The sequence below is a fragment of the Bubalus kerabau genome, chromosome 1, assembly GCF_029407905.1.
Source record: "Bubalus kerabau isolate K-KA32 ecotype Philippines breed swamp buffalo chromosome 1, PCC_UOA_SB_1v2, whole genome shotgun sequence".
Taxonomy (NCBI): Eukaryota; Metazoa; Chordata; class Mammalia; order Artiodactyla; family Bovidae; genus Bubalus; species Bubalus kerabau.
In genome coordinates, this window is record NC_073624.1 from 266,212,610 (window position 1) to 266,235,476 (window position 22,867).

Here is a 22,867-nt window from a genome sequence, read left to right on the forward strand (position 1 = left end):
GCTACAAATCCAAGCCAGTAAAACTGCATATTTTTCTTTAGGGATCTTTTAGTGGGAACTCTCAAACTGTAAGGACCTGTGTTTGGACAAGAAATTTGGCCAAAAGCAATCTACTTGGCAAATCGAAATCCGAGTGTGGATTGCGCTGAAAGCACAGGCACTGTGAGAGTTACCATCAAACAGTGGGAAATGCTGCAAGAAAATAAAATATGGTAAGTGACAGGACGTTTTATTGATGTGTCCAAACTGGTCGTCAAAGACATCATTTGGGGAGTGAATGAAGTATGATGTTATTTCAAAGCAACTTCCTGCTGGAATTGGACTCCCCAGGTTGTATGGTTTATTCTTGCTGTTTGTCAGCCAGACCCCAATCATAAATACAGATTTGTAAACCATGACTTATCCGCTAACCATTCTTACTTGTTAACACAGAGAGACAACTTCTGTCCTTTGCACTTTGTGAAAGTGCAGGGCTGGAATATTTAATAGTCAAGATTTTACTAAAGGCAGCTGTGGATTTCTTTAGCATGTGGAGCCACATGTTTTTCAAGAGGCTAGAAGACCCCACTCAGACATTTATCTTGATGCTTGGATGCCTTTCATTTGCCGGTAGATTATAAACAACTATAATCATTTCAAAGCCTCTCAGCTCTAAAATTAAAGCCAAAAAAAAAAAAAAAAAGAGCATCTGTGGCATTGCTCAGGAAAACTATTTAAAGGTGGGGGTAGCCAGCCTCTGAGAGAACCCCCAGCGATCCCTGCCTCCTGGTATTCACACACTTGTACAGTCCCCTCCCATACTGTACAGGGTTGGTCTGTGTAACCAACAGAATACGGCAGAAGCTATGGTACGTCACATTTGATATTAGATTATAAAAGGCACTGTGGTCCTTCCTGGTCACACTTGCTTTCTCTCTAGGAAGAGTGAGCTGCTGTGTTGTGAGTAGTCCTACTGAAAGGTACACATGCTAAGGATCTAACTAATTCCTACTGCCAAGAGCCTTCTGAGGGAGATTGGAAGCTGATCCTCCAGACCCCATCAAGCCTTTAGATGTCTGTGGCTCCAGGCTTGACTGCAACCTCTGGGAGACCCTGGGCCAGAACTACAAAACTAAGCAGCTTCCAGATCCCTGATCCTCAGAAAGAGTGAGACAATGAGAAGTTTTGTGGCAATCTGTTACCCAGCCACAGATAGCTAACACAGAAGCTTTGCTCCCATCAGGTAATTGGGAACTTCTTCAGCCCACCCTTGAGGTCTGTCTGTCTTGGTTGTTCAGTCGTGTCTGACTCTTTGCAATCCCATGGACTGTCGCCCGCCAGGCTCCTCTGTCCATGGGATTTTCCAGGCAAAAATACTGGAGTGGGCTGCCATTTCCTTGAGGCAGAACTCACTAATAGTAATCCTTGTTGCTGGGTGCTGAGCTAAGCTGTTCCAGGTGGTGCTAGTGGTAAAGAACCCACCTACCAATGCAGGAGACAGAAGAGACGTGGGTTTGATCCCTGGATCCCCTGGAGGAAGAAATGGCAACCCACTCCAATATTCTTGCTAGGAAATCTCATGGACAGAGGAGCTTGGCAGGCTATAGTCCACAGGGTCCCAAAGAGTTGGACACGACTGAAGTGACTTGGCACGCACGTACAAGCTGAGTGTTTTATGTCGATTGTCACATTTAGTTATCACCACAATCTTGTAAGGTTTATTTTATTGTGATCCTTACTTTTCCCTTGAGAAAACAGAGGTTATATAGCCCAAAATCATACAACTTAAAAAATTATCAAAGCAAGATTAAACCCCCTGTCTGTCAGACTGAAAGCCCAGATTTTTAACCACAACACTATTCAGCTTGTCACAGAAATGGTCACCTACCTTGGAATAGAGAAGAGAGATAATTTGGCTAAACTCTCCCAGCATTCCCCAAATCAGTATAGATAGTACTTCGAGTGAGTGAAGTCGCTCAGTCATGTCCAACTCTTTGTGACCCCCATGGACTGTAGCCTACCAGGCTCCTCTGTTCATGGGATTTTCCAAGCAAGAGTACTGGAGTGGGTTGCCATTTCCTTCTCCGGGAGATCTTCCCAACCCAGGGATCAAACCCAGGTCTCTCGCATTGTAGGCAGACGCTTTATCGTCTGAGCCACCAGGGAATTCATACTTTAGCCCAAGCTAAATACTTGGTACTCCATGGATTGTTTTGACATAAGATTCCAAGAATATCTCTTCCCATTCCCACATGATGAACTCAACTTCTTTTAAAAGAAAAGGCCAAGGAAGAAGCAGTGTAGGGTCTCAAGAAACTGTCCTCAGTGATGAAGGCATGTGCTAACAATTATATTAATATCATCTTCTCTCCTATGTCCTTTTGGTTCTTTTCTTCACTTGGACTGTAGGGATAAGGAAAATGGAGAAAGACCAGCTGTGACTAGAACAGGAGATCAACTGTCAGTCCCTGTTAGAATTTTCTTGTGCTGTCTGGAATTGTTCCCTTGGTTAAGAATGGAGCCAAGAGACTTGAGAGTTTTACCACACAAATTTTAAGGGTTTTTACCTCAACAACTTTAAGATATATTTGGTAACCCTTCAAGAGCAAAAAGTCATTTAAATTAAACTTCTCCGGCTCCACCGGATGAGAAATTCTCCCAAGACCAGCTCCTTCTGGCTCTTTATTTTATTTTGGATGTGAGATCATTGACAAGCTACTAGGAGCCCACAGGGTATGTTATAAAGACCATTGCTAAGCCTCGGCCAGCAGTCCCAACCAAAAATTCGAAACCTTTAGTTTTCTTGGTAAGATCACCTGGGGAACTTGATAACATGCACATTCCCAGTCAGAGTCTCTTCAGATGGACTGCAGTGGGGGTCTGCATTTTAACAAGCTTCCCAGGTGATTCTGAGGCAGGTGGATCCAGGACTATCCTTAGAGGAATGTTGCTGTAGCTTCTGTCCATTCTGTGTCTCATTTCTAATCAGCAGAGGCAGAACCAGGTTTTGTGTGGGACCTGAAGCTTACACAGTTTGAGGGATTTTGTATGAGAAAAGCAATAAGAAATCACACATTTTAAAAACTGGCCTGTGATTTGAAGTAACCTATGCAGCAGAAGTTTCACTGGCTTCATGGTTGAGAGGGAGAACAGTCTCTGGTCACCACCATATGTGGGGTTTTCCCCTTCACACCAACTAACTCTCTTGTTCCAGCTGGGTATGCTACAGTTCAGTTCAGTTCAGTCGCTCAGTCGTGTCCGACTCTTTAAGACCCCGTGAACCGCAGTACGCCAGGCCTCCCTGTCCATCACCAACTCCCGGAGTCCACACAAACTCATGTCCATTGAGTCGGTGATGCCATCCAACCATCTCATCCTCTGTCGTCCCCTTCTCTGCCTGCCCTCAATCTTTCCCAGCATCAGGGTCTTTTCCAATGAGTCAGCTCTTTGCATCAGGTGGCCAAAGTATTGGAGTTGCAGCTTCAACATCAGTTCTTCCAATGAACACCCAGGACTGGTCTCCTTTAGGATGGACTGGTTGGATCTCCTTGTAGTCCAAGGGACTCTCAAAAGCCTTCTCCAACACCACAGTTCAAAAGCATCAATTCTTCAGTCCAACTCTCACATCCATACATGACCACTGGAAAAACCATAGCCTTGACTAGATGGACCTTTGTTGACAAAGTGATGTCTCTGCTTTTTAATAGGCTGTCTAGGTTGGGTATGCTACAGTTTAACTCAATTCTGAAACTGTCCACCTGGAGATAGCATCAGATTCCATAGATGGCTCTGTCCTACCAGATTACCCCACTTCAGACACCAATCACACAAGTCCAGGCTGTCCTCTGTGTTTCTGACCAAACTGCTAAAAATGACAGATTCCTACAACTCCTTCCTCAGCATCCATCATTTGCTAGAACAGTTCAGAGCACTCATAAAAATTAGTTACCTACTAGATTATTGATTTGTTATAAAAGGATACAACTCAGGAACAGTCAGAGAAAGATGCATAGAGCAAGGTGTGTGTGGAAGGACTCTGTGCTTCCATGCCTTCTCCCAGCACCACCAACCTAGAAGCTGTCTGAATCCCACCATTTAGGACTTGTATGGAGTCTTCATAACATAAGCGTGATTGACGAAATCTTTGGCCACTGGTGCATAAATCAATCTTTGGCTCCTCTCCCTTATCAGATCAGAGGTCGGGGCTGAAAATTCTAAACTTCTCGTTATATGGCTGATCCTCCTAGCAACCAGGCACCATCACTATGAGCTTCCCCAAAAGCCACTTCATTAACATAAACTCAGGTGTGGTATAACCCTTTATTTGTTATAAATACTAAAAGATACCTTTATCACTCTTATCATTTAGGAAATCCTAGGGGTGTCAGGGGCATTTGGGCAGGGGCCAAAATATATTTCATTATGAATCTCAATATCGCAATAGTATATCCACCTCTGCTAACATGAAACAGCCTAATTTCTCACTAGAGAAATTACTTTTACACAAAAGTTAGGGACAGCAGCATTCAGGTTGAAAAAAAAATCGTTTATGACTGTTCTTCTAAAATTAAGCCTTTAGGAAGTATATAGGCACTTCTAACTTAACTGAAGTCTCAATATTCCTTTTTACTCAGCGGTTCTTATTTCTTCATGATAATTTTCCATGTGTCATACTATACAACAGAAAAATTAAACCAAGATTTATTGGTTTAATAAATAAACAGGACAGCCAGTGGGCTGTCCTGAAATAAAATGGTAGTTAGTCCATTTTTTTAGGATGTACAGAAATTTTAAAAATTCATTGAAATAAAATTTTAGCAGTCATGTACATATTGTAAACATAGAAATGCCTATAAGATACTAGTTTTATTGTTAATTATTGATAACAATAAAAATTGAAATTATTATAAGTGCATTACTATTCACAGAAACATTTTCCAGCCAGGATGACACAGTTTATATTCTGAATATTAACTTTCCTAGTATTCCTCATTTTATTAACAGTTTTTCCCATGCTTTGTATTAGAACATGTATTGAGTGACTGTTTCCCGATACTAATATTTTTCTGTCCATACACCCCAACTAAAGGGCTTTCAAAAGAAAGTCTGTGGAAAGATATCAATATAAGTGACTTTTCTCCATCTTAAACAATAGACTTTTTAGAATTTTTCACATTTACATTTTAAAGACATCAAGAAAAATAAAAGTGTGCAGATCCCAAATCAAGTTAGGTACACTTTATTCTGTGCCTACCAGTGGTAGCTGAGGAGCTGAAAAGTGGTTGGTAAGGAGCAGGTTTTTTGAAAAAGACCCGTTGTGTATTATACATTTGACAGACCGTGTCTACATGTAGACTCGGAGCTGAAGACGCCATCTTCTCTGGGGCCAATAGCAGGTCAGTGTTATTTAGTGGCCTTTGCTCAGTAGCACGTCGGACCCAAGGGGCTCTCCCAAGCTGGGGCTTTGCAGGTGGCAAAACCAAATAAACGGACTCTGTGCGAGGTGAGAATTCTTGCCCAGATTCTTTAGGCTGTCAAGCCTGTCATTCAGGTGGTGGGGGGCATTTGCTGGTGTGACTCGGAGTCCAGGTCTCAGCAAGCGACTTGCAGAGTCTGCATGTACGGCCTGCCAGCTCTGGCCAGTGTCACCAACACCTCGCTTTCATCCTGACAGCAAGCCATCAGCACAAAGAATGCCACACAAACCAGGCCCTGATGCTAATTGTCCCCTTTCAGTTCTTTAAGACCTCGACTGCCCTGGTCTAAGCATGAACATGTGCATATGCTCCAATTTATCTAATTGTGGATATATTAGCTTTTTTTTTTTTTTCCTTCCCAGATGGTGATGAGAAAAAGGGCAACCGTTAAGACTCAATCACCCAAGTTAATATGGTGTCTCTTCCCCCATAGGTCAGGCTGGCTGTAAATACATTGGGAACAATTTGGAGCTCTGTGTGTGCTGGGAATAGCGGGGGGCGGGGGGGGGGGGATGGTTTTTGCTAGGTGTGGGGGAGGGGCTGGTCTGGGAGTCCAATTTTCAGGGAAAACTCACCCAGTTCCTGTCAACTGAAAGAAACGTTTCACGCACATGGTGGGTCAGAATGTTATTTTTATAATATAAACCACCTGGCCTCCTCCTTCCTTTACCTCTGCTGCAAATGCTATTCTACACACATACCTAGACCCAGGTCCCTGGCAACTATTACAAAACCATGTTGTGCTTGGCTCCTGCAGGTTTTTTTTCTTTTCCCTTTTTTCTTTTCTTCTTATTCTTTTTTTTCAAGTTAAGGTGAAGACAAGATGGATTGATCAGAGCTCAAAGTTTTGGTTTATTTTTACAGTTGCTTTGATGTAAAAGGACTTGGCTCTGATTGTGTGGAGAGAGATGCAGGGATGGGGTGGGGAAAGGTGAAGTCAGCCTTTCTTCCTCACTCAGCAACTCCTAAGACTGTGAGCATCTTCCTCAAGTTTAATAGCAAAGGCTGGGGATTGTCCCTCTGGAGATTGTCCCGAGTCGATTTACCTGGAGCCTTTCCCAAAGCATTATCTTTCACTATATGTGGAGGTTCTACTGGGAACAGCAATAACTATCTCTGTTCACTTTGCTTGATGAAAAGTCAGCAAAGAGTTCTGGGTGATAACCAGGTCTCATTAAAACAATACTCACTTCCAGTTTCACAGGCAAGCCATTAAAGCCTGGATCATTAGCTGACATATGACTTTCAAATGGGAAGGGGTTTTAACTAATCTTCCTATCTTTGAGTCTCCTTAGTTGCCAAACAGGATGCTTTCCTGTGGAGATTTCTACCAGGAAATACCTCCTTTAGAAGTTAAGTTACATTGCATAGCATGTCGTGCGTCTGAGTCAAGGTATACACATCTAGTGACAAAGAAGAGGTCGTGGCTGATTTCAAACAGTAATAGTTGACATTAAAACAGCATTAGTGCAAGGCAGTAGTCTCAATTTTATGGCAGGAACTAAATCTTTCTTTGGAGCATGGAATGTTAAGGCTAGGCCTTATTTAATAATCAGTAAAAAGAGAACATTACAATTCCATTTAGCCATGACTATGAATTAATCAAATTTTCTCCTAGTCCTTCTCTCTTGGGAAAAAACTTAACTTTATAAACTTAGTTCATTGTGATTTAATACTTTAAAACAAAAAGAAGAATCATGCAACCTATGAAAGTCTAAAATATGTTTTATATCTGATAGTAAAGTGCATTTATTGCCTTAAAAATGTTCAGTTGCTGTCATGTCCAACTCTATGTGACCCCATGGACTGCAGCATGCCAGGCTTCCTGTTCTTCACTATCTCCCAGAGTTTGCCCAAAATCATGCTTATTCAGTCACTGATGTCACCCAACCATCTCATTCTCTGTTGCCCTCTTCTCTCTGCCCTCAATCTTTCCCAGCATCAGGGTTTTTTTTTCTCCCAATGAGTCAGCTTTTTGCATCACGTGGCCAAAGTATTGAAGCTTCAGCATCAGTCCTTCCAATGAATATTCAGGGTTGATTTCCTTTAGGGATTGACTGGTTTGATCTCCTTCCTGTCCAAGAGACTCTCAAGAGTCTTCTCCAGCATCAGTTTGAAAGCATCAACTCTTTGGCGCTCAGCTTTCTTTAGGGGTGGTGGCATGGAGTCAAGCACATGTTCTAGAGTCAGGGGAGGGCTTGAATCCTAGTCCTGCTGATGTAGAAGTGTGCTTTTAGGTGCTCCGTTCACTCTTTTTGAGCCTTAATTTCATCATATATACTTTTGGGGAGGGGGGTGGACTAGAGATACTATAGCCCTAAAAGTAACTAAAACAAATGAAACATACCTATCCTTCTTTTGGGTAATATGTACCTTGGAAAAGTAGTTTTTCCAGGTGACTGGCTGTAGAAAAGTAGTCTTTCCAGGCAAAGGCTTTGGTGTGAAAACCAACTGGCATAAAAATGGAAGGCCTCTCAGAGACAGTGCTTTGGAAGAAACTCATCTGCTATGAGTGTTCTCCCACTTACTTCTCCCAACTGTGTGACCTTGTTACACATGCCATATACTGGTTGAAAATGAAAAGAAAAGAAAAAAATCAATCAACATATTTTTATGGAAATATTAAATGTCTCAATTTTATATGGTGCTTGGCATGATACGAAAAGCCCAAGTACCACAAAATAGGTGAAAAAAAAGTATGGTACCGCAGTGAATTAGTGTTTTAAGCGTCAAATAAACTATCACATCAATATTTTAGCCAGGGGATATATTTTTTATACAATCAAAACTCATATACATAAATAATCACATGGTGTAGTATTATACTCAAAAGAGTTTTTACTTTTTATTCCAAATAAGAATAAAGTGCACTAACCCAAATCATTCTAGCAGACTATAGGGAAGACTATGTCACTGGCTTGAAAACAAAAACTTGAATCACAAAACTTTTAATCAAAATATAAAATAAGAGAAAATACTCAATTAAGTTCCCCCTTTTGGATTTGGAAACAAAAACAGCTGCTGAAACAATGAGTGGCTTTCCTTCTGAGTTCATCAAGAGGGGAGCCAGACGTTGAGCTGATGGCTCTTGTGTTGCTCTTATTGTAAAAAATGGAAATTATTGCAAGTTTTCATGGTCATGATATGTGGCTAGGGAAGGATTAACTGCCTAGACAAAAATGGCATGGAGAGAATACATCCAAAATGCATGAATTCATACTAAATGCCTGCAGTATTTGAAGATAGTTTCTTTTATAAAAGACAATAAGCACTAATGTGTTTCAGTATAACTTTCTAAAAGCAAAATAGTTTAGTAACAATAGATTGTTTTATTTATTGTTTAGAAATTCAAAAACAACTCATATTTTCACTTCTCTTTTTCTATACCAAAGTAGTTTATGAAGGCATGGTTAAAAGGCAGATTTATGGTTGATTTATCTCCCTCTGGCTCTGTTTTTTAGGGGGTTGTGGTATCAAAACGAACTGAAAATTCTTCAATTAGTCTTCTTGGACACAAGCCTCCCGTTTACTTCAGTGGGAGGTTTCTTTTCATAAAACCAGTGGTTTGTGTCCACCAGAGCCTTTTGACTGATTTCCTTTGATTAATCAGAAGACTAAGCTCAGTCTGAATACCGCTTTTCTAAAGAATGAATGGGCGTAATCTCTTAGAGCTTTCATGAACCAGAAGGATTAATCCTGCAATCCAGTCCCATACTCCACTTCAAGTATTTTCAATTACTTGGCACCATTGGAGGTGACGTCCATGGCTCAGTAAGAAGGCTACTGCTGGCATAATGATTTCTCCATGTCCCAGCACATGGTCTTGGCGTTAATAATCCATCGTGAAATGATTTGCAATGCACAAGGGTGACATTTGATTATGTGAGAGGCATTGCAGGAATGAGCATGCGGGCTCTCACAGACCAACTGCTGGCAAAAATATGATGAAATGTTATGTGGTGAAAATAGCATTTAAGACGGTCTCTGAAGAACCAAGAAAAGTGTACGGACATTGGTTTTGGAGAAATTTTCTTTTTCTCTTTTTTCCTTCCTGGTTTTCCTTTCTCAAATCACATTTTTGGGGCCAAATGGGTTAAGATTTGGCAGCCAATCACCCAAGCACATTTTCAAAACATATTTGATTCAGGAAATTCTGGATCTTTTAAAGCAAGGATGTTAACAATCCTCCTGAGAACCTTAAAATATGATGGTTTAAACATAAGGAAAAGGAAACCCTGAAATGATCAGAGAAATCACCAAGAGGCCACCTTGCTGAAGAGTTCAGTTTTTAAAATTTTGTTTCCTACTTTTTAGAGACCACAAGGAAGATGGTAAATTTACTACATATGGAAAGTCTTACCATTTGGGATAGAAATTTATGGGATGATTGGGAAATTCATAGTTCTCAAGGCAGCAAATGCAAAAACAAAACATTAAAATTTCTTAGACTTACATCCTCTAGATCTATTCACAGATCTGTCAAATGTATTATATTCTAAGTACATTATAATAAATATAGTTATTACATATGAACAAACATAACACATCCCTGGGTGTGAGTATGGCCAAATATTGGTTATGTGAGATTGTGGGTGGAGGAAAAGTTACTTTGCATAAATGAAATTCAGAGAGAATTAGAAGGCTTTTTTTTAAAATCAATAAGTTAAAATTAATCCATTTTACAAACTAATCACAGACAGGAACACAATGATATCAGCTGATTTTAATGTTACTGATTTTTCCTTCCTAGCCCACCATCTTGCAGAATTAGGTGAAATACCTTAGTTGATGTATTATGTTGTATATAGTAGTATATACTGTTTTGTATATCAGTCAATAGTGATAATATTCTAAAAAAGGACAAATATAAACTTCATTGATTTTTTTGATTTGTTATTCATCATTTAGTTATTCATTCAACTTCCCTGGTGGTTCAAATGGTAAAGAATCTGCCTGCAATGCAGGAGACCTGAATTTGATTCCTGGGTTGGGAAGAGCCCCTGGAGAAGGGAATGGCTACCCACTCCAGTATTCTTGTCTGGAGAATTCCATGGACAGGGGAGCCTGGTTGGGCTACAGTTTATGAGGTTGCAAAAAGTCAGACATGACTGAGAAACTATCACTTTTTTCCTTTTCAATAACATTTATTAGGCACTTACTATATGCAAAACACAGTACTTGACATTTTAGTGATATAAGAATAGAGACTCTGTCCCTGGGGCACTTACATTGTATTATAGAGACCGAACATGCACATAAGTAGCTGTTGTTGCTGTTTAGTCACTAAGTCATGTCCCACTCCTTTGTGACCCTATAGGTTGTAGCCCACCAGGCTCCTCTGTCCATGGGATTTTCCAGGCAAGAACACTGGAGTGGGTTGCCATTTCCTTCTCCAGGGGATCTTCCTGACCCAGGGATTGAACTCAAGTCTCCTGCATTGTAGGCAAATTCTCTACTGCTAAGCCTACAGGGAAGCCCCATAAGTAGCATAAGGTAAAAAAAAACATTAAATACTAGAAGAGAAACAAGGATAACTGCTTTGGAAAATCAGAGGAGGTAGAGACTTCTAATAGGAAGATTCAGGGAAAATTCATGGAGAACGTGCTATCTGAGTAAAGTCTGGGAAGGCAGGCAGGGTTTAGACATGAAGAGAAGGTGGCGATAGAACTTCATAAGTAGGTCACACTCACAAATGTCTTTCTTATTTATCTTTTCAAAGATATAGTTTTTGATTTTGTTGACCAGGTTTGCCAGTTTTGGCCCTATTTCATATCAGATCCCCCAAAGGTATCCTACATATAAATCCAATCTACCTTAAAAGAAAACAAAATCCCCACAGTGAAATCAATGACGAAAGTCCTTTGATCCATGAACAGAATGCTGTCCCTAAGTCTCATGCAGTCACAGAGTTGTGTAACTTTTGTTATGAACTTGCTTGGAATATAATGGGCCATTTCAATATGAAAATCTGTGCTGCTTTAAGTCAAAGAAATTCTCTTTGTATTTCTTTGTATTAATACAAATTCTTCTTTGTATTTATTTCTTAGTATTTGTTTTGTCCCCTTATTTCCTTTGTCTCTTTCTAGAACTCTTATTGGGAGAAGGCAATGGCACCCCACTCTAGTACTCTGGCCTGGCAAATCTCATGGATGGAGGAGCCTGGTAGGCTGCAGTCCATGGGGTCGCTAGGAGTCGGACATGACTGAGCGATTTCACTTTCACTTTTCACTTTCATGCATTAGAGAAGGAAATGGCAACCCACTCCAGTGTTCTTGCCTAGAGAATCCCAGGGATGGCGGAGCCTGGTGGGCTGCCATCTATGGGGTCGCACAGAGTCGGACACGACTGAAGTGACTTAGCAGCAGCAGAACTCTTATTAGATGAATGTTTACCTCCAGGATTAGTCCCACGTTTCCTGTCCTGTCTTTTTTCCATCTCTTTGTCTTTTTGCTCTAAGTTCCAGAAAATTTACTTTGTTATTTAGTTTTTACTTTGTTATCCTTTATCAGTTTGTCTGTGATCTATGTCTCAGTTCAGTTCAGTCGCTCAGTCGTGTCCAACTCTTTGCGACCCCGTGAATCGCAGCACACCAGGCCTCCCTGTCCATCACCAACTCCCGGAGTTCACTGAGACTCACGTCCATCGAGTCAGTGATGCCATCCAGCCATCTCATCCTCTGTCGTCCCCTTCTCCTCCTGCCCCCAATCCCTCCCAGCATCAGAGTCCTCTCCAATGAGTCAACTCTTCGCATGAGGTGGCCAAAGTACTGGAGTTTCAGCTTTAGCATCATTCCTTCCAAAGAAATCCCAGGGATGATCTCCTTCAGAATGGACTGGTTGGATCTCCTTGCAGTCCAAGGGACTCTCAAGAGTCTTCTCCAACACCACAGTTCAAAGGCATCAATTCTTCGGCGCTCAGCCTTCTTCACAGTCCAACTCTCACATCTATACATGACCACTGGAAAAACCATAGCCTTGACTAGACAAACCTTTGTTGGCAAAGTAATGTCTCTGCTTTTGAATATGCTATCTAGGTTGGTCATAACTTTCCTTCCAAGGAGTAAGCGTCTTTTAATTTCATGGCTGCAGTCACCATCTGCAGTGATTTTGGAGCCCCAAAAAATAAAGTCTGACTATGTCTACTTATCTATTTACTCACTTTTTTATTTTATTGTTCCAATCTGGCAATCACATTTTAAATTTCCTGTTTCCTGCTTGCTTCTTTTTTCATAGCTACTTTAGGGATACTTATCTTTTCATAATTTTCTGAAGATACTTTTTGTAACACTCTTTTAGGTACTCTGCTGTTTGAATTGTTTCTGTTCTTTTATTTGTTTGCCTTTTTTCTTTTGCTTTTCTTCAAATGTTTGGTGATCTTTAGATCTTTGACATTCGTGGACAAAAAAATAAAACCCAGATTATTTAAGCAGCTGGCAAGACCTTGCTCTGTGGCTGAGTAGGTCTGTTTTCTTAGGAGGCCTCCCCTGAATGGAAGTCTGATGCAAGCTCTGTATGAGTGGGCAGCTTTCACCTTGAATGCTCAGTGATGGACCCGCAGACTCACAAGGATTAGAGAATCCTCTTCTCAGGATTCTCAGGATTCTCGCTGCCCTTCTTTCCCCTCCCCTGTCCCTCATTCATGCCTAAGTGTCTAGAGTTACATCAAGTTCTGTTCTAAAGCTTCTAGACCACTTTCAAATCATCCTCATCAGGCAATTCACTGTCACTAGTCAGATGTAAAAATCTACTGCTGACCACAGCTCAGGGCAGAAGAAGGCAAGACCCCACTGGCTGGCAGTGTCTGAAGTTTTGAAAGCAATTCTTTAAAATTACCCCCATGCTACTGTCAGAGTAAGTCTTCTGAAACATGTTTGAATATATCTTGCACCTGCTCAGAATCTTTCAAGGGTTTTGATTTTATATAGAATAAAACCCATTCTTCATTGCGAAGCATGAAGATACTTACAGCTTGATGTGAGAGCCTAACCATCTTCTACCATTTCATTGCCAAAGACACACTTAGGCTCCTCACATTCTGAAAATGCCTGTGGTTCTCTCATTCCATGCCTGTGTACACTCTGTTCGCTAGGCTGAGAATGTCATCTTGCCTTCACCAATTGGCAAAGACACCCTCAATTGCCCATCTCCGTTTGTGATTGCTTCCTGTGAATTCTTTTTTGACTTTCCCTAGGCAGACATAGGGTTGTGGGTCTATTTATTAAACTACATCTTCCCTTCACTCCACAAAGGATTTGAAATAATATAAAACAGATACATGGTAACCGGATGAAACAAAATGAGTGAGGCACACCGAGTTCAAAGGGAGAGTAAAAGTAGAAATATAAATAATATCAAGTATGTGATTAGTCCTAAAAATTACATGATGCAGAGTTTTATAGATTTATACTACAAAGAGATACACTGAAATCTTGCCCCTGAACTTCTTAGTTGTCAAAGAGGGGAAGTTGAGTTCTTCTGAGTTTCACATTGTCCATAAACTATAATTGAGGAATTTTTGCCAGCTATTGAAAATTAAGAAAGTTCACTGCACCAAAGGGCTATTTACAAAGGTGATTGGTAAACTGAGAAGTTCTTACCTTTATGCCTTCATTGACCCCTGAATATAATGATGTAATTACTATAACTTTTTTTGTACATTTCTTTCCTCCAAGTAATTACCATATATCCTCATTACTCGGCCCAGTGCTTGGTATTTCCTAGTCACTCAATGAGTATTTGTTGCACACACTGGATAATCTGATGCTGATTGTTTGTACAAACAATCTAGGGCTACAACTAGAAATGTATCATCATTTATACCCTTTCATAAACATAATAAAGAATTAACCAACTGGAAGACTCTTTATACTAATGATCAGAACAATACTTAGAATACCTCTATAACTAGATAAACACATTGCATGTATATCTCATATGACTCCCAACCAACCGCATGGGTACTATTCCCTATCTCAAAATCAGGGAAATAGATAAATGTTTCCCCAAGGTCTACAGGTATTCAGAACAGAACTTGGGATTAGCACAGGTGCCTGAACCCAGCCCTGTGACTCTCAGCCTTTGCTGTAGGTTCATACTCTGGTGTGTAGTAGATTGATTACTATTTGACTACAAATTTCATGAACATGAAGATTTCCTACTGATGGAAAGGCCCTGATGGAAGGACTTTGCCCAAGTTCCTTTGTTCTTTAAGGCTTATTCCAAAATGTTTGAGGGAAAAGGGAGCAGCTATCAGGCAAATGAAATGCTATAAAATTCATTTTCCACAAAGCAATATCAGGGGATAGCACCCTAATTAAAAACTACTCAATTTAAAAGCCAGAACCTCTGACCAATTTTTCTCATATGTAATGGAATATGGCACAACTTTTTTTTCATTACAACCAAGAAAACTTAACGATGTTACCATTTTATAAAAAGGCTTACTCTATGTTGTCTGCATCAGCTTTCACTGATCAGTTTATGGTTTCTTACCTGAAAATTGCCAAAACAGCTTCCCCCTGGGAGGGTCACATAACTCACATAGGGTGGCCCAGGAGATGGCAGCGACTCGTAGACCACCACACCTTCACTCGGGAACGCAGCCCTCTGCTGCTGCTTGCTTTCCCAAAATTCCTGTAACATCGACACAACATTCACTGAAAAAGACAAGAAAAATAATCAGTAATTAAGGGTGGACATACCCTGGCAAAAACAATATTTTATTTGTGGGTTGGATCGTGTAACATGTCATTTCCAATGTAAGGAAAACAGAGTATGTGTATGTTCTGGGGGGGTGGGGGTGGGGTGCTTTCAGTTGTGAAAGAGGCAAATACTATTTAGCACAAAATTGTTTGACTTTTCATGAGCATGGCTGAAGGGGTTTGGCACCATAATTCTAATGACATTGCAGCCTGTTACAATTACAATTTAATTTTTGATATCAAATTAAAAATCTCTTCCTTCTTTGACAATTTTCCTTAAAAATTCTGTCCAGAGCTATGATTATCCATGAATCCCATTTCTCACAGATCCTTAGACCTGCAAAGGGAAAAATACAAGCAATGAAACTTTCATTGGAACTCACCTATTTTAAGATTTAAGAGGAGAAAAGCAGAGAGAAGAAAACTCTTTCATGCTCCTCTCCACCCTAATCTAAAAGAGAATGAAAGCAATTGTGTAATAAGCAAGAGGCTGGGGGGCGGGGAAACAAACTCTAAGTGAAACTAATAACATGGAAACCTTGTTAAGGACCACGTCTGTTAGATGACTTCAGAAAACATAGTAATGGCCACAGCCATGTGTTTTGGATTAAATGACCTGTGATAGCCTGCAGAAGTTCCAGATCAAATTAGCTTGGTTTGTTTATCCTCTACTGCAAATTGAATTGTGGAAATTAACAAGGATAATAGAATTGTCGAGGCAAAGGAGACCCTATAGGTCACGCAGGCGAGACTCTGCTCCATGCCCGAATTCCTTGCACAGCTCCACTGCCAGCTGCTCATCTGCCCTGATTCTGAACATGTGGAAGGACCTGGTCCTTGGCACATCGTAAGGTGCACCATCTCAAATGCTAATGGTTTTAACTATAAAAAGGTCCTTTTGGGGAGTGAGCTGAAATCTGCATTCCTATAATGTTCCTGCAAGCGGGCTATTTCTCATTTCTGGGACTCTGACCTCAGAGAAGTTAATCCCCATCTTCACAAGAAAACCCACTACGTACTCGAAGGTGGCATAGGAAATATGTTGGTTTTGCCTACCTGGCATTTGCTTTTCCCCTTTGTAGGAAAAGCCTAAAAGCTTTCTTTAAAGAACCACCTTTCTTTCAATTGTGTCTTCTCCAGGGCTGAAGGATGGATATTACCTCAAAGTCAAGTCACTTAGGGTCAATAATTTTTGTTGGGAATAGTGGAAGACTGGATTCTCCTTTTTCACTAGATTGTTGGGGGTATGGGAGAGAAGTGTGGTGCTGCCCAAGCAAGGGGGAAATCACGGCTGAAAAGAAAGCCAGCATAGAGAAGGGCAGAACCAAGAGACAGGGAAAGAAAAACTAAGTTCTCATGTCATAGTTTGAGCTCCTGAATGAACACAACTGCTTTTTCCTTAAGCCATTTTGAATTGGTGTTTCTCACTTGTATATGAAAGCGGACTAATGTAGAAAGCTCTCAGGTTTCCTCAAGTTCTAGATTAAACAGCTTTTTTCTTTCAAACATTCTTTGTGTAGTATGGTGTCTAGGCCCTTTGACATCCTCCTGATGTATTTCTGAATATATGTGCTTCAAAATGTAGGGCTTTGCTATTTTGCAGGAAATTAGGAGAGTCACAGTTTGATCTGGAGGCAAAAATATTTCACAACCACCTTCTAAGCTGTTGAATAGAGCACCTGGTTCTTTTACTTCATTCTTAGGTCACTGATCAGCTTCCAGTTTACAGGGCATAGTTCAGGAAAATTATCAAGATGCCTAAGGAATTGGATGTCTGTATATATTTAAGAACTGCAGTTTTTAGTATTTATGATGTGTTTTGGGAAATAAACCGGGAAATATAAGACTGTCAGGGGGGATAATTGAATTAACCAATAAAATGTATGCTGATTGGTCAAGGTGAGCTTGGTAATTACAGACGTTTTTCATTCATTCAAAACTATTTGAAGTGATATTTTCTACCAATTGACGTCACTCAGAATAGAACATTTATTTCCTAAATTGTATTTCTGCTCCCTATCTTCCACTCCCTCCCATGTCCAGGAAAACAAGTATTTTTTGAGCCAGCTGATCTGTCTTTCTACTTGTAGGTGACCTCCAGAATTCAGCAGTGATGTCTTGAAGATTAAAGCAGTGATGTCTTGAAGCCTAAAACCAAAACCAGCGGTCTGTTGCTCTGATAGTCAGCAAGGGCCATTAGGCTGCTATTTTAAGTTAGTTCATTGCTGAATGATGTTCAGCTAAGACCTGGAGTAGGAAGATGAAGACTCATACTTATCTAGGTAAAATGAACACAAGAATTTTGGCATGTAAAACTGTGTGGATTAGAGTTCAAAGTACGTCCTAAGTAAAATTTATAGAGGAATAAAAGTAGCAGTTTTCAGATCTTTTATTCTGCAACTTTGAAGGATTTCTTTGATGGTCTTACGTATGTCATCACCTCTGAAGAGTGCAACATATGTCATGCACACACAACTCATCTTTCTATCTCTGTCTTCTCTTGTCGACTGGAAAACCAGATGAATGGAGTGCAGAGGGAAGAGGGCCAGCTTGTTGTTTGGAATTCCCAAGATCAGCATATCTGAAGATGCTTTATTTATGAAACACACGCTTCTTTATTTTTTTGAAGTAGTAACAGCAAAGTTCACCGACAGCGTGAAAGAGAACGCTAGCAAAGGGTCAAGAGTGCTGAAGAAACCACCCAAACTGGAGGGAAGGCCTCATGGCCAGTTTAGACTCCAGCAGCAGCTGCGCCTTCACGGACCAGCCAATGATCCTGACTTTCACGTTACAAACTCAGGCCACCAAGCATGCAGTATCTCTCCTCACATCTAGGGACCCACCTGTGCATGTGCTCAGGCCCACCTTACTTCCTTCAGTCTCACATCAATTGGTGTCGCTTCTACTGGGCATTGTTCTAATAGTCATTCTCTTGACCTTCTATTTTTAAATGTTTCTTCTCCTCACTGCTTCTCAGCAGCCATATGTATGCCCAAGACAACAATATATGAATAATCAATCAAAAGAAGTACTTGACCTTGGGACTACTTTTGGTTACTAGTTATTAAAATTTTCTCAATATACCCCAAGCTGCTGGAAAGAATATTCTGTATTACTCTCTCTGCTTCTCTATCTTCCATTCATTTTTAACCCACCACAATCTGGCGTTCTGCTACATTAAGCTTCTGAAACGACTCTGGCAAATGTCACTAATTCTAACTTTCAGTCCATATTTATTTGACCTCTAGCTGCATTTGACACAGCTGATAAATTTCTTCTAGAAACTTTCATATCCCTAGCCTTTTTTGACTGTATTCTCCCTGTTTCTATCATTTCTTCTGAGTCATTTTTATGGGTCTCTCTTCCTCTGCTCACCCTTCACGGTGTTTTGTGTGAGAGCCTTGTCTTCGTCTTTTCTTGCTTCACTCTGTTGCTCTTGAATGACAGAACCTATTTCTAGTCATCTGTCTACCATAATATATGCCAATGATTACATTCTCCTGTAACTTCAGCATTGTTAATAGATCTTTCCGTTTTTTTATTGCTTAAATTCAACATATTGCTCAAACTCAACCCATTTGCTTTTCCATAAACTCTTTTCCTGAGCCACTTAAAAAGTGATATTATCATCTATGCAGTCACACAAATCAGAAAACTGACAGGAACTTTCAACTTAATTTCCTCTTTCCAGACCTAATAAGTGCTAGAGTTCTGTCACTTCCATATCCCGATGTCTCTGATCACCGCTTCCTCTCCGTTAATATTGCCATTGCTTCATGGGTTCACATCTCACCGTATATACTGCAGTACCCTCCTGACTCCAGCCACCCTCCCATCTAACCCATCCTCAGTGGTTTCCAGGTAATCTTTCTGAATGTCATGGTTGATTAAATCACTCCCATCTTAAAATCCTTCTGTGAGTCCCTCATTACCTGCAGAGCAAATAACTCCTTGGTAAGTCATAGAAGGCCCTATGTCTTGATTCTCTTTCTCATTCCAAACTTCTCTCCTCAAATCACACCCCAGGCCCCCCTCTCTCTCAGGCTTTTTATGCTACTAGCAAGCCCCTTACTTCTGTTTGCCCTCTTGAATGCCTTTCTATTCTCTGTCATCTTCCTGGCTGGCACCTACTCATTTTTTTTTTTAAAGATCTGCCTCCAGTAATAGCTTCTTAAAAATGAAAACAAACCCAAAATAATCTCTAAACCCTTCCCCTGGAAATTGTAGTTCTCTGAGAGATAGCATGGATATTACTTGGGGACTTGTTAGAAATGCAGGGTCTCAGGCCCCACTCCAGACCTACTGAACCGGAGTCTACATTTTTAACAAGATTCTCAGGCAATCTGACGCACATTAAAGTTGGAGAAGCCCTGGGTAGGGTAGGAAGAAGTTGCTCTTCTCGTCTCCCTTATCACGTGCCTATTATATGCCAGGTATTAGGCATTTTCTCATTTAATTCTTACAGCACCTTCTAGAAATAGGTATTATCATTCACAACTTAGAGATAAGAAGTTAAAAGATGCTCAGGGTACAGTCCAGTCGCACAGCTATTAACTCTCAGCCTTAGGATTTTTAACTTAGTTTGGTCTGGATGTATAGTCTTGCTCTTTGCTCATTCTGAGCTACTCCTAATTATAATGGAATTTGAGTTGTTTTCATGCGTGTCTACATCTATCAGGAGGATTTTAGAAGCATAATAAATATTGGTTGAACAGCTGATGCCATGAAAGTCATGCAAGATGTGTTGCCTTTGTGAAGTTGTTGGTAGGGAAAGTGTAGGGGACTCTGCACAAGAATTACTTCACCTACCATTTTCTATGGACCATTTTTCTGATGCTTGTCTTTGGCAGTCAAACAAAGCAAAGGGTTAATATTTGTATTTCTCCATGCACGTGATACGACACATTTCCAGCTTGGAATTGTCACAGTGAATGTCAGTCTGTGTCATGTCAACAGGTGTCCTGATCAACCTTCAGCCAATACTCTGCTCTGGCTAAAAGCAACACTGTAAACTCCCAACAGTCATGGGCTTCAGAAGGGGCTGTGATTAAGTCTCACATTCCAGTCCCTCCTTTCAAGGAAAAATGACCAAAGAAGAGACCACAAGAGGAACAACAGCAAATGACAGAAGACTGAGGAAGGCCTTGGAACCAGTGTCCTGGGAAGAAGGGCATGAACACAAGTCAAGGTCAAGTCTCTCTGCCTGATTGTGCCTTCTCCCTGAGGGTCAGGGAGCTATAGTCTGGAACACATATTTTTCTGGCTATGTATTATTTCTCCCAAAGTGTAGTGAAATTCTTTTTGAAGAGTTTCTACATTGTTTGAATGGACACTAAAGGAAAAGGCTTTTATTCATAAGCCAGGATAAGATACACTAATCATTCACGGGGAGTCTAGACACCAGACAGGAGAGAGGCAGTGAATCCTGAGCTGGAGATCCAGAGAAATCAGATGGGTAACAACCTGGCTGATGCTGGAGTCAGGACAAGTTGAGCGACCCTCCAACTTCAGGGTTTAACACTCATAGGCCATCCATAGGTCTTGCTTTTGATAAGGCTACTGATGTTTAACTGGAAAAATTACAATACAGAAATAGAATATCAAATGGCTGAGGCTGGGGGTATGAGAGGAAGTGGAAGGAGAGAGAATTGTTGGGGAGATCCTAGGAATGATAGCATGAAATCCAGTTCCTTTTTGTGACTACTATCAGATTATAATATCTGAGAGTTAAAAAAAAAACAAAAACAAAACCAAATTAACCCCTGAGTTGACTTTGCACATCAGACTTTTTAATCACACTCCATTGCTCCACGTTGCTTTCTCAGACACATGTAATAGACCATGTTCTGGACTAAATATTTGTGTCTCTCACACATTCATATGCTGAAGCCCTAACTCACAATATGATGTTATTAGAAGGTGGGGACTCAGGGAGATAGTCAGGTTTAGATGAGGTTATGAGGGTTGAAGTGAAGTGAAGTCGCTCAGTCGTGTCCTACTCTTTGCGACCCCACGGACTGTAGCACACCACATTCCTCCATCCATGGGATTTTCCAGGCAAGAGTACTGGAGTGGGTTGCCATTTCCTTCTCCAGAGGATCTTCCCGACCCAGGGATTGAACCTGGGTCTCCCACATTGTAGGTAGACGCTTTACCGTCTGAGCCACAAGGGAAGTCCTTATGAGGGTTAGATGTAACCTTATGAGGTTAGATGTAAACTAATAGCTCAGTTGGTAAAGAACACACCTGTAATGCAGGAGACCCCGGTTCGATTCCTGGGTCTGGAAGATCCCCTGGAGGAGAGATAGGCTATGCACTCCAGTATTCTTGGGCTTCCCTTGTGGCTCAGCTGAAAAAGAATCCGCCTGCAGTGTGGTAGACCTGGGTTCGATCCCTGGGTTGGGAAGATCCCCTGGAGAAGGGAAAGGCTACCCACTCCAGTATTCTGACCTGGAGAATTCCATGGACCATACTGTCCATAGGGTTGCAAAGATCTTCATGGCAAATAGATGGAGAAACAGTGGAAACAGTGACAGACTTTATTTTGGGGGGCTCCAAAATCACTGCAGATGGTGACTGCAGCCATGAAATTAAAAGACGCTTACTCCTTGGAAGGAAAGTTATGACCAACCTAAGCAGAATATTAAAAAGCGAAGACATTACTTTGCCAAGGCTGTGGTTTTTCCAGTAGTCATGTATGGATGTGAGAGTTGGACTATAAAGAAAGCTGAGCATGGAAGAATTGAAGCTTTTGAACTGTGGTGTAGGAGAAGACTCTTGGGAGTCCCTTGGACTGCAAGGAGATCCAACCAGTCCATCCTAAAGGAGATCAGTCCTGGATGCTCATTGGAAGGACTGATGTTGAAGCTGCAACTCCAATACTTTGGTCACCTGATGCAAAGAGCTGACTCATTTGAAAAGACCCTGACACTGGAAAAGATTGAAGGCAGGAGGAGAAGGGGATGACAGAGGATGAGATGGTTGGATGGCATCACCGACTCAATGGACATGAGTTTGAATAAGTTCCAGGAGTTGGTGATGGACAGGGAGGCCTGGTGTGCTGCAGTCCATGGGGTCGCAAAGAGTCAGACACGACTGAGCAACTGAACTGAACTGATGAGGGTTAGAGCCCCATGATGGGACTGGTATCTTTATAAGAGCAGAAGGAGACACCATAGCTTCCTCTCTCAGCCTTGTGAGGACACAGCAAGAAGGCAGCCATTTGTAAACCGGGAAGAGGGCTCTCACCAAAACGCTGATTCTGCCAGCAACTTTATCTTGGATCTGTGAGAAATACCATTACATTTCTGTTGTTTAAGCCACCCACTCTGTGGTATTTTGTTCTAGCGAGCCCAAGCTGACTAAAACAAACCTCTTTAGAGGTTTTGAATACTTTCCCATCAATAAGAAGACAATTTGCTATGCAGCTGATGGGCATTATTGTGGGTACTTTCTTTCTCACTGTGTTTTGAAATTTGAACACGAGAGTCTCCAGAGGAGTGGCTAGATCTCCAAGTAAGTCTTTCATTAAGTGAGGTTTCCCCCTTCCTCCAGCTTTCTTTCTGAGTATAAAGTTCAGCATTAAAGCTTCACAGAAGGCACTTGACCAATGAAGACATCCAGCAATGTGGAACACCTTAACCGTCCAACCTTGACCCTTCCTAGCAGAAAGCCTCCATTAGCTTCAGCAAAGGCAGTGACTTCACTTGCC

The 22,867-nt window shown here is 41.1% G+C and overlaps 1 protein-coding gene and 1 long non-coding RNA gene across 3 annotated transcripts in view; one reads left to right on the forward strand and one right to left on the reverse strand.

The window, feature by feature from the left end:
* Nucleotides 1-22,867, reverse strand: part of LIX1 (limb and CNS expressed 1) — a 53,441-nt gene that overhangs the window by 18,260 nt on the left and 12,314 nt on the right. Inside the window, exons 1-2 of one of the 2 annotated variants that reach the window (XM_055565399.1) lie at nucleotides 15,540-15,668; nucleotides 14,948-15,111 (exon numbers count right to left, since the gene is read on the reverse strand). In XM_055565399.1, the coding sequence (XP_055421374.1) occupies nucleotides 14,948-15,097 (150 nt within the window). In that variant the 5' untranslated portion in view covers nucleotides 15,098-15,111; nucleotides 15,540-15,668. Of the gene's footprint in view, nucleotides 1-14,947; nucleotides 15,112-15,539; nucleotides 15,669-22,867 lie in introns of those variants that run through there. The other variant, XM_055565396.1, reaches the window with a different exon arrangement.
* Nucleotides 16,041-20,384, forward strand: LOC129640168 (uncharacterized). Its single transcript, XR_008708703.1, has 2 exons — nucleotides 16,041-16,337; nucleotides 17,247-20,384. It is a non-coding gene; the product is annotated as an uncharacterized LOC129640168 (long non-coding RNA).